General features: G+C 57.7%; 1 protein-coding gene across 2 annotated transcripts; it reads left to right on the forward strand.

Moving 5' to 3' along the window:
* The first annotated feature begins 7,581 nt into the window (after positions 1–7,581).
* On the forward strand, positions 7,582–12,940 carry CDX2 (caudal type homeobox 2). 2 transcript variants are annotated; one of them, XM_037800515.1, is made up of 3 exons: positions 7,582–8,122; positions 11,638–11,783; positions 12,689–12,940. In XM_037800515.1, exons 1-3 carry the CDS (start codon positions 7,582–7,584, stop codon positions 12,938–12,940), a joined length of 939 nt encoding a protein of 312 aa, XP_037656443.1. The 2 variants fall into 2 exon arrangements, with proteins under 2 accessions (XP_037656443.1, XP_037656444.1); XM_037800516.1 differs by having other exon boundaries at positions 11,638–11,779; positions 12,689–12,824.
* Positions 12,941–13,715: the final 775 nt, after the last annotated feature.

Here is a 13,715-nt window from a genome sequence, read left to right on the forward strand (position 1 = left end):
GATGAAGGCGGAACCGCAGAGTGCTGTTGATCCGGCGAGTAATAAAGGGAAAACTGGGTCTCTCCGGGCAGAGTAGGCCCGCTCTGCGGAGCGTGTCAACCTCGGGGCTCCAGAGCCCGGGCTGGCTGCGGAGCTCCCTGCACCCGCGGTCAGAATGTCCACTTGGGAAAAAGACAGCAGCGTCACGCAGGATTCAGAAGAGGCCGCCTCTCTCTCTCTCCCTCTCCCTGTCCTTCTTTCTCTTTCGCGCGCACACTCAAGAGGGTCTAAAGGCCCTATCCTCAGACTTCTGTTGGCAGAGGAAAAAGCATCCGGTGGGCTCCTCTCCAAAGCAGACAGAGTAGGATGCGAAGGCAGACCTGGCCCTTCTGTAGACAAGAACCTCTATTATTGGCCAACCCCAGTCCGGGTTAGCAGCGGTGGGGGGCAACAAGGAAACCCTCTTTTCCATGAAGAGAGTTGTGTCTGCACCGGAAGAGCTGGAATTTCCCAGAACGAAATCACTCCTGAAGCAGCAGGAATGTTAGTCAACCCAGTCTTACAGGTGTTCCCAAATGGTGGTGAGGCGAAAAGCTGGCGATGGAGCGGGTGCGGGAAAGGCGCTGCACCGCCAGCGCCCTGCAGACCAGCGCGCCACCCGCCTCCCCGGCCTGGGCCTGTGCGCAGGGGCCTTCTCTGGGCGTAAGGAGCTCGGGGTACGCGCCACGGAGGGAGCTGGATGAGTCAGTTCTTGTACCCTGGGTCCCTGCAGCAATAGTGGGACGCCCTGGGGCCTAGGGCTACACACCTTTCTCCCTCCAGCCAGGGTAACTTGGGGGCTTTCCTGACACACACAAGAAATCTGCTGCTTGGCCAAAATGCTCTCCTGACTCAGGATCCAAGCACCAGAGGCTGGGCCTGTGACTCAGAGTAACGCGTTATACTGAAGGCACCCTGCCCAAACCTGGGGTGAGTCCAGTTTTTAGATTGATGGGCCTCCAAATGCAGAGTCCGGGCTCTTTATGGAAGCGTCCTCAACCTAAGAAATGTGGGACCCACCTGGGTTTCCCTGCGGTATTTGTAGCAGGAGTGTAGACGTGATCGGGACCTCTCAGGCACGACCCGGGGGTCTCCAATTACACGGTTACATTTCAACAGCTCAAAGCTTGTCGGAGAAATTGTTTATTCTTGCGGGAGGCGATGCGGGTGGCGATGGTAGGAGACTCCGGATCCGCCCATTTCAAAGGAGCCGGGCCGGGGATGAGGGGTGCCCCTTGCAGAGACGCCTGCGCACTTACAGCCGGGAGGGGTGGGCAGGGGCCGCGGGGCGAGGGCCGCGGCGGCTGTGGATGTCGATGCGGGGCTGGGAAGGGCCGCGGCAAAAGCCACCTGTGGCTCCTGCTTTCCCCTCCCGGGCAGCGACAAGGAGGAGGCCGCTCCCCGCGCGGCGGAGCCACCCGTGGCCCGCGAGGTCTGGCATGACAATATTCTCCGGCCACATCTTGGTTCAAACAGCGACGGGTACCTGGGCTTCTGCCGGCCTGGGCCTGGAGGAGATGTTTTCTCCTTTCGGTCCTCCAGTGCGCAGGATGCGGGAGACGAAGCCCGGTAGCAGGGACCGCGGCCGCCGACGTCGATCTCTGCGCGCTCACGGGCGGCGGCGGCGGCGGAGTCGAGGGACCGCCTGCGGGGCGTCCTGCGAGTGTCACCGGGCGCAGAAGCGGTTGGTGCTGATTCCGGAGCGAACAATGAGTATTTACTAATTCGTTAAAAACAGCAGTGGTAACTGTAAGAAGAGTTGAAGCGCAAGGAGCTGATATGCATTTCTGTAACCCGACAGCGCCTTCAAGCACACGCTCCTACCGTGCGTGGAAGGGCTTGGTGGATGTCCATTCCCCCTTGAAATGTCAAAGCTAGTGCTTTGAAATTTTCCGGAAAGGAATTCACGCGCTGATCGCCAGCTTGGCACCCACCCATGTAGATGGGAACCTGAATGGAGCCTGCTTTTTCTTTAACTGGAGAGGTAGGCTTTTGACATGTGGGCCCCAAAGAAGTCTGCAGATACTATTAGGGGAGACAAGGAGGAGGGCAACACTCAGTTTCATTGACGAACTTTCACTCATTTCAAATTTGATGCATTTCCAGAGATCAGCCAAAGAATAGGTTCCTATTCAAAAATAAAGAAGAGCTCTTTACAGGGGAAAAAGAAAGTTTTCTGTGAGATGGATACCTTCTTTGGCAATTGGAGAAATATCTGAGCGGGAATTTGTGGAAAATTCACAGGTTACCACCACAGTTAGCCATTGCCTGTAAAAGGGAGAAATAAACAGGACATGGGAAGTGATCAGGACTGTCCCAACAGCAAAACCTGAGATTGTTCTGGTACTGCTTGGTTGGAAGGGGAGGGGTGCAGATTCTACCTCCTTGAATCCTGCCAGGTGGTTCTGTGTTGGTCAGGTAAGGTTTCAAGGATGGCTCCAAGAGCTGTGGTAACAATCAACACCTGTATAAAGTATTGGCGCGTTGCAAAGTGTGCACATAGAGTATCTCATTTAATTGTAGGGACTTGACTGGCTGGCTGTACAATCTTGGGAAAATCACCTAACCTCTCTGGTTCCCCTCTAGGGTGAGCAGCTCACCAATGGGCCCAGTGACTCTGCATGAGCTGAACCTGAGTTCATTTCTTTGGCCACATAAACTCATCCTGTAGGGTTTCCTAGGAACATATTTTCATATGACAAACAAAGGTCACACCAGGCACGAGACAATGGCGAGTGAATGAATGCTAATTGAAGGCCTTCCACGTCGAAGCCTCATGGTAACATTTGGCTGGTGACTGCCTGATATCCCGAGCATCACTCATTTCCTCTGGGACAGAAGCCCCGCTCCCAGAGGGAGTACCAATCCATGGGACCTCAGGACTTTAAGTCATTCTCTGTGTTATTCCCACTCCACAGAATTAGAGAACATTACAAAATGCCCAACTAGTGCCCACAGACCCTAATTTTAGAAGAAAAGAAAAAGGAAGAAGAAAATGGGTAATTGCCATTTATTTGCTTAACTTTTTACACCATGAGCAAAGCAGATTTCTGTACCCAAGTATCATCCCCATCTCTTGGGGCTCTTTATTTCCCTGAATCTCCTGGCTTTGAGAGTACATTTTGGAGGGAACAGCAGAAAAACATGTATTCTTGGTGTTGGGTCAGAAAGTATGGCCATCTCTCCAGGAGAGGAGTCAAACAGCTGTTTTCCCTTATAGCACTCTCCCTGCACCCTGGATCCTGAGTGCTACAACAGGGAGTGGTACAACGCCTCCACCAAAGTCTTCCCATAAGTTCTGGAACTTTTCCTCAGGTAGAGGGGATCAGACACCCGGTTTGCTTGGGGGGAAACATTCTTCTCTGCCTGGGCCAGGTGGCCTGCTCCTGTGAATGGCGGCAGGACAGCTGGGGGCAGCTGCGGCCCCTTCTTGCCATTCGGGATGAATCCCACGGGCTCCATTGTGGCCCGGAGGGGCAGGTGGTGGAGTCGGGAGGCTCCGCGGAATGGACACTGTTATCGATTTCCTTCCCAGAGATGTCAGCTGAGGGGGCTGTGATAGGGCAGGGTGGGGTGGGGGTTGTTGGGGTCAAACCATCCATTATTGAGCCTTCTTTTGTGTGAGGAGATTGCTGATGGGGTGCAAGGGCTGAAGGACTTCCGAAACGCCAACCAAGTGGAGATGGAACCATATTTCCATAGCAGTGTGGACTGCCAAGCTGAATACCTTTCCTTCTCACTCTTCCTTAATTATCCAGCTTAAGGCAGGGGGCAGGAAGAGAAGTGGAAGGGCTGCATTATTTGGATAATTTCCTTGATTCAAAAAGGATTCAGAAAGTAGAGTGGCATGTGAAGGCGGGTAGAGAGGGCCCAGTTCTCTGTGCGTTCCAAGGGTCAGGAGCTCCCCAGTTTCCAGGAGCCTGCAACTCTGGGGCAGAGCAGGGTCCCCCAAGCCAGAGCAAACACCGGGGACCTTTGAGCGGGGAACCGCCTCAATGATCTGTGGATTCAAGGAGTGTCTCATCTGCCCCGGAGCAGCCCGCCCCTTCCGGCCTCCTCCCGCTCCCCACCCCCAGCCCTCCGCGCCTGCCCTTGCCACCAGCCCGACCCTCTCCGAGGAATGCGGAGGGGCCTCTGGGAGCCGCAATGTCAGTAACAAAGAGACTTCCCTTTGATAACCTGGCGAGGCTGCCCCTTCTGCCTTCCTGATGCTTTATTTACCTGGGTCTGTTCTTCTCACCCTTTCTTGCCCTTCATTTAAAGCCCGCAGCTTCGGTCCCAGACCAACTCCTGCCCCAAGCAACCCAAGCAAGTTTGCCTCCCCCAGAGTGATCTGCTGACGGCTGCTCTTGCCCGGCCATGGGTTGAAGGCTCGGCCTGGCCGCCAAGTAGAGGCCGGAGGGCAGCCGCAAGCAGCCGGGGTGGGTCCCTTCCTGGAGGGATCTGGGCTCAGGCCCGAGGGCTTGGCCGCCTGCCTCTTAGAAACGGCCGAGCACCTCGGGCCCACCTGCTGATGACACTCTGCTCGCGGCCCTGGTGCCGGTGGCGGCCGGGTCCTCCCGCCGCTCCCAAGGCCGCACACCTGCTCCAAGGCGGGAGGATCCGCCCTGGTCCAGAGCCGGCCTGCAGAGGACAGGCACGGGCCACCGGCCCGCGGGGGGCTACGACGGTCCAGATTCAAGTTGGATGTAAGGCTACACAGACCCCCTTCCCGTCAGCCACCTTCCACCCTGCTCTGGCTGCTCCCACCACCCAGCCACTGCGGTGATCCAGCTGGGCCTTCTCTTGACTGACAGCCCCCTCCCCGGATTTGGGGGTCGCTTCTACTCTGAGGAACCTGTCCAAGGACATCCTTTGCCGACTCTTTTACCCTCACCAAACAGCACAGGGATTTGGCAGGGGTATTGCCACTGCCACCGGGTCCCATTTTTGCAAGAGGGAAACCGAGTGGTTTTCACGATGGTCCCCCTCCCCCACCCCGTCCCCAGCCCTGCGTACCCCCAAGGGAGTCTCAGGCTTCCCCGCAGCTCTGCCCAGTTTGGGGTCCAGCGTGACCCGCCCGGCCAGGGCCGCCCTGGCCGCTCCCCACGCAGATGGGCGCGCAGGCCGGAGCCCTTTCTCCTGAGCCCAGCACAGAGACACAGCTGGAAAACCGGGACAATTAGGCAGCGGCCGGCGGCCGGGGCCATAAAAACGCAGGAAGCGGCCACCGCGGGGCGGAGGGGACGGCTGCCCCCAATAAAGCGATTGTTCCAAAGAATGCCAGGATTCCGAAGACTCGGCCCGCGCCTCGGCCTCAGCTACCAGATCGCGGCCTGGGAGGGGGACATGGGGGACGCAAGGAGGGGTCGCGTCTCCAGGAAGAGGAAGATGTTTGCTAGATCAAAAGTGCACAGCGCCCACCATTTAACCGCCCACATTCCGGACCCACCTGGACTGCGCACACCCCCTTTCTTTCCCTCATCACCACCCGATAACTTGGGTTCTCTGCAGGGTTTGCAAATTATTTCTGATTTTCTTTCTCGGCATGTCCGATGACACCTGGCTGCGCCTCTTGAATGAGCCGCTCCTCAGCTCTCGGAGAGGGGCAGGGTGGAGTGCCCCTGACGGCCTTCCCCAACGTTAACCTTTTTCCTTAGGAAGCACAAAGGGTTGGAGAAACCAGCGAGCACAGGATCCTGAGGCCTGGGCTAGTTCTGAGACGCACCTTGGGGGTTGTCACCTGTAAAATGGGGAGGCCAACAACACCGGCTTTGTCCTCGGTTCAAGGGAGATACGAGGATCAAGGGAGACAAGGGGAGAGACAGGGGACCAGAGATGACAGGATGAAGGAGACAGTGAGGAATACCTGGGGAGAGCGCTTGACAATGAGCACCGACAAGTGCAGAGCTGGAGGAGAGCGGCCAGCGCGCGCGGGGTCCCAGGGCGCTCAAAGCCACCCACTCAGCCTGCCAGGCCCGCCTGGCTCGCCGCTGTGATCCTCATACCCGAGTCTGGCCACGCGGTTTGGGGCGCTGAAAAGAGACCGCGACCGCTGGCACGTTCCATGTGGTCCCTGAAATGGAAATAAGCGCGCGCAGGAGACAAATCTTGCCTCTCAGGTGCCCGCGCCCGGCAGTTCCCAAGCCAGGCCGCTCGGCGCCCGTCCCCTCAACGGCTACTTTCTGCTCCGGGCCCCTTGGACACAGCGCACCGAAAACTACGGGAGACCCTTTCAACCCTTCCCCACGTGAACTTTCTTAGAAGCAATATTTTTTAATGACCCAGGTTTCCCTTTCCATCCCCTGAAAAGGAAAAACAATTTTCTTTGGGGGATGTTTTACTTTATAAAGGAGAAGGTGTTTTTTAAGATAAAGTACGATATAAGAGGTATGGAAATACCTAGGTAGTATTAGCAGAAATTCTAGGCTTCTCTTTCCTTGATTTTAAACCATTCGTTACAGTATAACAAACATATAAGTGTAGCTGGCTGAATTTTCACAAACTGAACACACGGTGTAACCAGCACCTTGCCCAAGAAACGGAACACCGCAGCACCCTACAAACCCCTCCTGCTGCCCTCCAGTTAGTATCTCCCAGGTGGCTGCTAGCCTGACTTCTACTACATGCTCCTTGGTTCTGCAGTTTTTAAAAGACTTTAAAGTCTTGAACATAAATGCTTTATTTAAAAATTACATTAATTTAACTGAAATTGCACCCAGAAGGTAGGGTCATAATTTGAGCAAGAAAATAAAGAATTAGTGGTGACAGTTGTTGGTGGGCTTGCAGTCGCCTTGGGTAGGGGCGCAGGGCGGGAAGAAAGAGGCCCATTTCTTGTGGCTCGGCTGACACCTCCCGGGTGGGTCAGAAACATTCTCATCAAAGCAATAGCTTCCTTTTTCTTTTCTCTTTGGGGTATAAGGAGTTTCTTGACCGGCCCCTTCCCTGCAAATGCAAGACAGCGCCTGTCTCCAAGCCCTGATTCCCACCAAGATAGCTCTTTCTCTCCCGCTCTCTTTTGCAAGTCTCTTGATTTCATTCTTTGAACCTGTGATTGGAGGTTAAAGTGCACCAGGCTAGAAGGAGGAAGCTCTTAACAATAAAAGGTTTGAATATTTAGCTGTGATCAGGTCGCGGCCCTCTCGCGAGCTTCCCCCTTATCTTTTAAAATGCAAATCGTGTTTCAGGGGGTTGCGCGCTCGGTGCGCACTGCGCCTCGACGTCTCCAGCCATTGGTGTCTGTGTCATTACTAATAGAGACTTGTAAACACTCGTTAATCACGTAAGGCCGCTGGCCTGGGACTCCGCACGCCAGCCTGTGGCGGGTCTTCCCCGCCTCTGCAGCCAAGTGGGAAGGAGGTGGGAGGAAAGAAGGAAGAGAGGGAGGGAGGGAGGAGGCAGGCCAGAGGGAGGGACCTCCTCCGAGGCAGAAGCGCCGCGGGGAGCCAGCGGAGCAGCGCCGGCTGAGGAGCAGCCATCCGCCGCTCCAGGCGCCCCCTGCCCCTTCCCCTCCGCGCCCTCTGGCAACCTCCAGCGTCCGTCCCCAGGCAGCATGGTGAGGGCTGCTCCTGGGCCCTCGCCACCATGTACGTGAGCTACCTCCTGGACAAGGACGTGAGCATGTACCCCAGTTCCGTGCGCCACTCTGGCGGCCTCAACCTGGCGCCGCAGAACTTTGTCAGCCCCCCGCAGTACCCGGACTACGGCGGTTACCACGTGGCGGCCGCGGCTGCCGCGGCGGCGAACTTGGACAGCGCGCAGTCCCCGGGGCCGTCCTGGTCCGCAGCATACGGCGCCCCGCTCCGCGAGGACTGGAACGGTTACGCGCCGGGGGGCGCCGCGGCCGCCGCCAACGCCGTAGCTCACGGCCTCAACGGGGGCTCCCCGGCAGCCGCCATGGGGTACGGCAGCCCAGCCGACTACCACCCGCATCACCACCCGCACCACCACCCGCACCACCCGGCCGCCGCGCCTTCCTGCGCTTCGGGGTTGCTGCAGACGCTCAACCCCGGACCGCCGGGGCCCGCCACCACCGCCGCCGCCGAGCAGCTGTCCCCCGGCAGCCAGCGGCGGAACCTGTGTGAATGGATGCGGAAGCCAACACAGCCGTCCCTTGGAAGCCAAGGTAAGCGGCGGCGCCCCATGGAGGGGCGCCCTGGGAGGGGACCTGCCGGCCGCTGGCTGCAGGGCGGGCGGCGCGTCCGGCGCGCACCGGGGCTCCTGGGGGCTGTCTGGGAGTTCTGCGGCAGGCGGGGTGGGGGGCAGAATCAGGGGCCTCTGGCCCTCTGCTCTAGTTACCGTGCCTGGGCTGGTGCGGGGCGGAGAAGTGGATATTTGTGTCTCATGACCCCAAAGGAGAGAGTGGGGGATCTTCCCCCTTCCTCTTTCCAAAGGCTCTTCATTCACATCGGCGGGACACCCTCGGGAAGCTCCCGGGAAAGCTTCCCGGCTTGCACCCGCCGGAGCTCTCTCCGCGCTCGGCTCGCCGCCGCAGAGGAGAGGAAGCCTCGAACTGCCCCCGGTTGTGTGTGTGTGTGTGTGTGTGTGTGTGTGTGTGTGTGTGCGCGCGCGCGCGCGCGCGTACTCTAGACCCTTTCTCTCCGTGTCCTCTTCTCCCATCTGAGCAACCCAAGAAGGAAGGTGACCTGGGTGCTTGCTGTATCTGGGGCGCAGGAGATGGAGCGTGAGACAGCGCGTGGGGCCAGGTTTGGCAATTTGGGTCAATTCAAGGGATCCTTGAGAGGAGTAGGGAAACTGCTGTGGCTGGAAAGAAGGTGCTGGCCCCAGGAGGTAAGGGGGAGGGGTCGTACTAGGGGCTCGGAACCCTTGATCTGAAGAGGGTTTATTCCAGGCAAAAGCAGGAGGGCTAGAAGCGAGAGGTCGGCCGCGGGAGTCCTCTAGTGTCTGCGAGAGAGCAGGGACAGGGGGAGGAAGCCCTGGTGGACATTCAGGAGCTGCTCCAGATAGCTCATTTCTCCCGAACCGAACTTCCTTTCAAAGAGCTCAGGAGTGTGTGTGTGTGTGTGTGTGTGTGTGTGTCCGCTTGTTCGAGAAGCTTGCTGGGGAGATGTCCCAGCAAAGACCCAGGGCTCGCGGGACCGTGGGACGGGTTGGCTCCGCTTCTGCCCGCGTCTGGCGTCGGGATGTGCGTCGAGGCGGGAAGGACGTGAGAACCGGGGTGGTGGGGGAGTCCTGTGGGCGTCCCCCCTTTATTCCATGGAGTCTTTTTCTCAGCACTCTGCGCTTCCGCTTTCTTCTCCCCTCCTGGAGGGCCCAGCCCGCCCCGCGTGCAGGTTATGGCCGCTTTTGCAGAGGTTTATGGCCAATTACAGCCGTATAAATCAGAGCAGCCGTTGGGGGCTGTCTCTGGGCATCGGTTTCTGCGTCACTCGGCACATGCCGGGGGAGCGTCCGGTTGAGAGATGTGGCCGCCTGGGGAGAAGACCCCAGGGCCAGGCCTCGCATGGGCCTCGCAGCCCCGGCCTGGGCCCTTCCCCAAGAGGAGGCGCCCTGGTGCGAGCCCGACTACAGAGCCTAGCCCGGGGGCGGGCGGCCTAAGGGAGATATTTTGCGCGTCCGGGGAGAGTGGCCGCGGGGTGGGCGGGTGGGAGGCGGGGAGCCGCAGGAGCCCAGGCCGCCGGGTCAGCAGATGAGAGGCCGCTGTGAAGTCCTGCGACGAGGTGGCAAGGCCGCGGTGGGCGCCGGGCGCCCTTGTGATGTTAATGTGGGGAGGCCGCGGCCCGCGGGCTAGAGCCCGACTCCTCTGCGGAGCGTCATCTGTCAAGAGGCGGAGGGGGTGGCGGTGTGCGGCCCGGCCCGCTTTGATATACACCTTCCCAGCCCTGCCATTGTCTCTTTTTAGGGCCCGGAAAGAGGGTGGTGACTTTCGCAGTCAATAATGAATTCTGACAAGTCCCTCTCATCCCTCCCCTCCTCCAGCCCCCTCCTTAGTTCCCAGGGGGTGCGGGGCGCCTCCTAGGCCCTTGGGGCGCGGGCCACTGAGAGCACAGAGTCCCCTTCACCGCGTTCCCCGGCCCGCCCGTGACACTGAAAGGACAGCAGTGGAGCACGTACGACTGTTGTGGTCAACTTCCCTGCGCCCCATTCCCGGGCCCTGGAGGTGTCCTTTGTGACTCCAACCAGGCTGCAGTGGCAGCTCCGTTCACTCTCCGCGTGACATTGTCTGATTCTCAGTCTCCTCGTCTGAACAGAGAGGCAGCTTCGAGTGGGCTTGGGGCAGTCTGCGTGGGAACGCGCCCACCAGGTCGAGGGCGCTCGGGCCGCGCCGGGTGCCTTTTCTTGCCTGGCGGGCGCGGGGTCGGGGCCGCAGCGCCCATTCAAATGCGCCTGCCCCTCCGTGTTTATGTTAATACGCCTGGCAGGGAGGGGGATGAAAGCCGGGGCCGCCATTTGCTCAGTAGTGGTAATTCAAACAGAATGCGGTTGTTATTAAGGCATTGAAAGGGCTTTTCTTTGATAAGATCGCCTTGTCCTGCATTGTTTGCGGCTGTGTTTCCCTTTCAGTGGCTCCCGGGAGCTCCCTCTGATCCCGCCTGTATCTTCCCAGGGCACTTTTGTTGTGTTTTGCAAAGGGTTTTACCTGAACAAAGTCGGCCTGCGGAGCATTAAACACCTCCAGGCAACTCCCAGACCTCTCAGATCTCGCAGATCTCGCTGAAGGACCGGGCACTGGGCGATTGATTGAACGTGTCCTACTGCCCGGGTCGGGCGGAGTGCGAGAGACAGGCTCCTGCCCCGGCCAGACCCCGCCGAGACGCGAGGCTCGGGCCTGCTCCCACGGCGTCTGCACTATTTGTCAAGGCCCTTCAGTAAAACAATCAATCCAAGGTTTAATATGTTGACTCAATCCAATGAGCATAGATCACTGGTCAGGATGGCTCTGGACGGTTTGCAGCAGAAATAAACGGGGGATTAAAGAGAAAAGGTGTCCAACACCAAGCCCGGTTCTCCCAGGTATAAACCGTTTCCAAGGGAAGGGGTGCGGGTTTCTGCCTGCCGGCTTAGGTTCCGGCCCGCCAGACCCCAGCTCAGAATTCCACCGGATGGGCCTGGTGTGCCTGGGGATCGGGGTGGGGGTGTGTGTGTGGTTCTGGTGACTTGACCGAACCTGTCAACTCCTGCACCCCAATTTCCACTTCTAGTAAAGCAAACGGAAAATAAATAGCTCCACCCCCACCCCCAGAGGTACACCGGCCACCCCAGCTGTTTTCACGGTGGGCTTCCCTCTCTGACAGGCCTGAAAATCTGCATATTCCTGGGAGGCTGGCCACTGCACCTACCCCTTTTCCCTTTGGGCTTAGACACCTCCAGCCCTATTTCCCTTTTACCAAAAGGGGGCTGTGTCCTGCTATCTTCTGTGTATATGAGGTTTTGTGTTCCTTAATTTTTAAAAACCACTTAACCACAAGGTGAGTTTAGTTGCCCCTGATAGCGCCACCCCCTCCTCTGAAGGCCCTCTGGGGGGTCTTGTCAGACTCCGCGGGAACCAGCCAACCCCAGGCCCCCCCAGGGTGGTGGAGGAAGAGAAATGGCCCTTGGGTTAGGGAGGTTTGTCATTACCCATGACTGATGGGCCGCCTTGTAGTTCTAGGCCCTAACTTGTTACTCTGTCCTCCGCAGTGAAAACCAGGACGAAAGACAAATACCGCGTCGTGTACACGGACCACCAGCGGCTGGAGCTGGAGAAGGAGTTTCACTACAGCCGCTATATCACCATCCGGAGGAAAGCCGAGCTGGCCGCCACGCTGGGGCTCTCCGAGAGGCAGGTGGGGACCGCCAGGCTCCCCCAGGGACTGGGAGCTGCGGGTGGAAGGAGTGTGGCAGGGAGTCCAGCTGGGGAGTTAGGAAGAAGTGTGCCAGGTGACGCTGGAGGACGGGGGAGAATGTTCCTTCTGATCCTGTTTTTTTTTTTTCTTAATTCTAGTAACATATGCAACCTAAAGTCTTCCCTTTCTAAGCTGCCTTTTACCTTTAATTGTATTCTGATGATATTGAATATCTTTTTCTGTCTGGGGAGATCTGGGAGGGGCAAGAAAAAGCCATGAGTGTTTTAGTTTAATCAGAACTTTATTTAGGTCCATAAAGACTAATTAAAGACCTATTCTGTTTGTGCCCAGAACTGTGCCTGGGAAAAAAATAAATATAAGGCCCTATCCCTGGCCATAAAAAGTAGAAGGGCGAGGCTTGCCTCATGAAAACTCTATAGCCTAGAAGACAACAGGCCAAATGCATAACCAGGACACCAAATCTCAGGTTCAGTTCCAAGGTTTAGCCTTGAGGTTTAGCCTTTAGGGGCCAAAGGTTGTCATTTGAAGTACACCCAGCACTGGCCTCCCTCTTGCTTGGTATAAAGAGGGCCTTGCAGTTTCTGTTTTCCTTGGTTCTGAGGCTCTGGGCTTTTACAGTAAAGCTGTAGATAAAGGTTGCTTTGGAAAGAAACTATGGGAGCAAGGAGAGAGGAAGTCTCCTTGCATGAGGCCGAAGTGGGCTTGGGAAGGGCTCCAGCACTAGGCATTTATGGGGCTATTCAGCGAAAGCCTTCTGGTCCTTCTCTAGTTGGAGGGGAACTTGGTGGGAGATCATGTACTAGTGCTGGAAACTGTTCCTCCCCCCCCCCATGCCTCCTTCTTTCTTCACCACCTTCTGTCTTTCTCTGCCTTTCCACTTCTAGGTTAAAATTTGGTTTCAGAACCGCAGAGCCAAGGAAAGGAAAATCAACAAGAAGAAGTTGCAGCAGCAGCAGCAGCAGCAGCCGCCGCCGCCACCACCTCCACCACAGCCTCCCCAGCCACAGCCGGGCCCTCTGAGAAGTGTCCCCGAGCCTTTGAGCCCTGTGTCTTCCCTGCAGGGCTCGGTGCCTGGCTCTGTCCCTGGGGTTCTGGGGCCGGCTGGGGGAGTGTTGAATCCCACCGTCACCCAGTGACCCACGGTGGCCTGCAGCGGCAGAGCAATTCCAGGCTGAGCCAAGAGGGGCGTGGACTCTGCTAGACTCCTCAGGGGAGACCCCCAACCCTCCCGCCCCCAAAGCCACACCTCCTCACCTAGCTCTTGGAGGAAACAGGGGTGCTGGGAGTAAAGACAAGTGGGGTTGGGCATCCTGGAGGAAGATATCCTCCCAGATTTTGACTTTTTCCAGTCTGACTCCTCTGGCCAGTGGGGAAACAGCAAATGACCACTGGGGGCTTTGTTCAGTACTGGCAGAAGCATTGCCTGGGTCAGCTCCACAAACCAGGCTTCCAGCCCCACTCCTTCCCAGCTCTGCACCTCCAAGATCTGCGGGGTTGCCTCTCTGGCTGGAGCCCAGAGGAGAGAGTGACTTCCTGGAGATGCCTGCTCCTACTCACTGCCTTGTGAGGACCTCCTGCCTTAGGGGCAGGCCAGATTTAAGCTGTGGGGGGCAGAGGCAGCTAGGATGGAAACTGGGGCCAAAGACTGCAGAACCCCCAGGTGGTCTGGGTCTTTCTTCTCCTTTCTCAGACCAGGACAGGCTTGGCCAGTGGACGAGCAGTGTGTGGTGGGAGGGGGTGGTGATTGGACTCCAGACCTGGCAAGGGGGCCCTGGCAGGACCTTGTTTAGAAAGCCTGTCACCAGAGCCTCTCTGGGCTGGATGTATGTCAGTGCTATAAATACCAGAGCCAACCTGGACTTCCTGTCCTTTTCACAGTCTTGGAGCTGATGAAGAAGAGGGTTTTGTTGT

The sequence above is a fragment of the Choloepus didactylus genome, chromosome 12, assembly GCF_015220235.1.
Source record: "Choloepus didactylus isolate mChoDid1 chromosome 12, mChoDid1.pri, whole genome shotgun sequence".
NCBI lineage: Eukaryota > Metazoa > Chordata > Mammalia > Pilosa > Megalonychidae > Choloepus > Choloepus didactylus.

Bases quoted from the DNA above. Each gene is read 5' to 3' on its own strand.
- CDX2 (XM_037800515.1), top strand. From the start codon at position 7,582: ATGTACGTGAGCTACCTCCTGGACAAGGACGTGAGCATGTACCCCAGT. The intron at 8,123-11,637 runs GTAAGCGGCGGC...TGTCCTCCGCAG, and splicing joins GCCGTCCCTTGGAAGCCAAG to TGAAAACCAGGACGAAAGAC. The intron at 11,784-12,688 runs GTGGGGACCGCC...TTCCACTTCTAG, and splicing joins TGGGGCTCTCCGAGAGGCAG to GTTAAAATTTGGTTTCAGAA.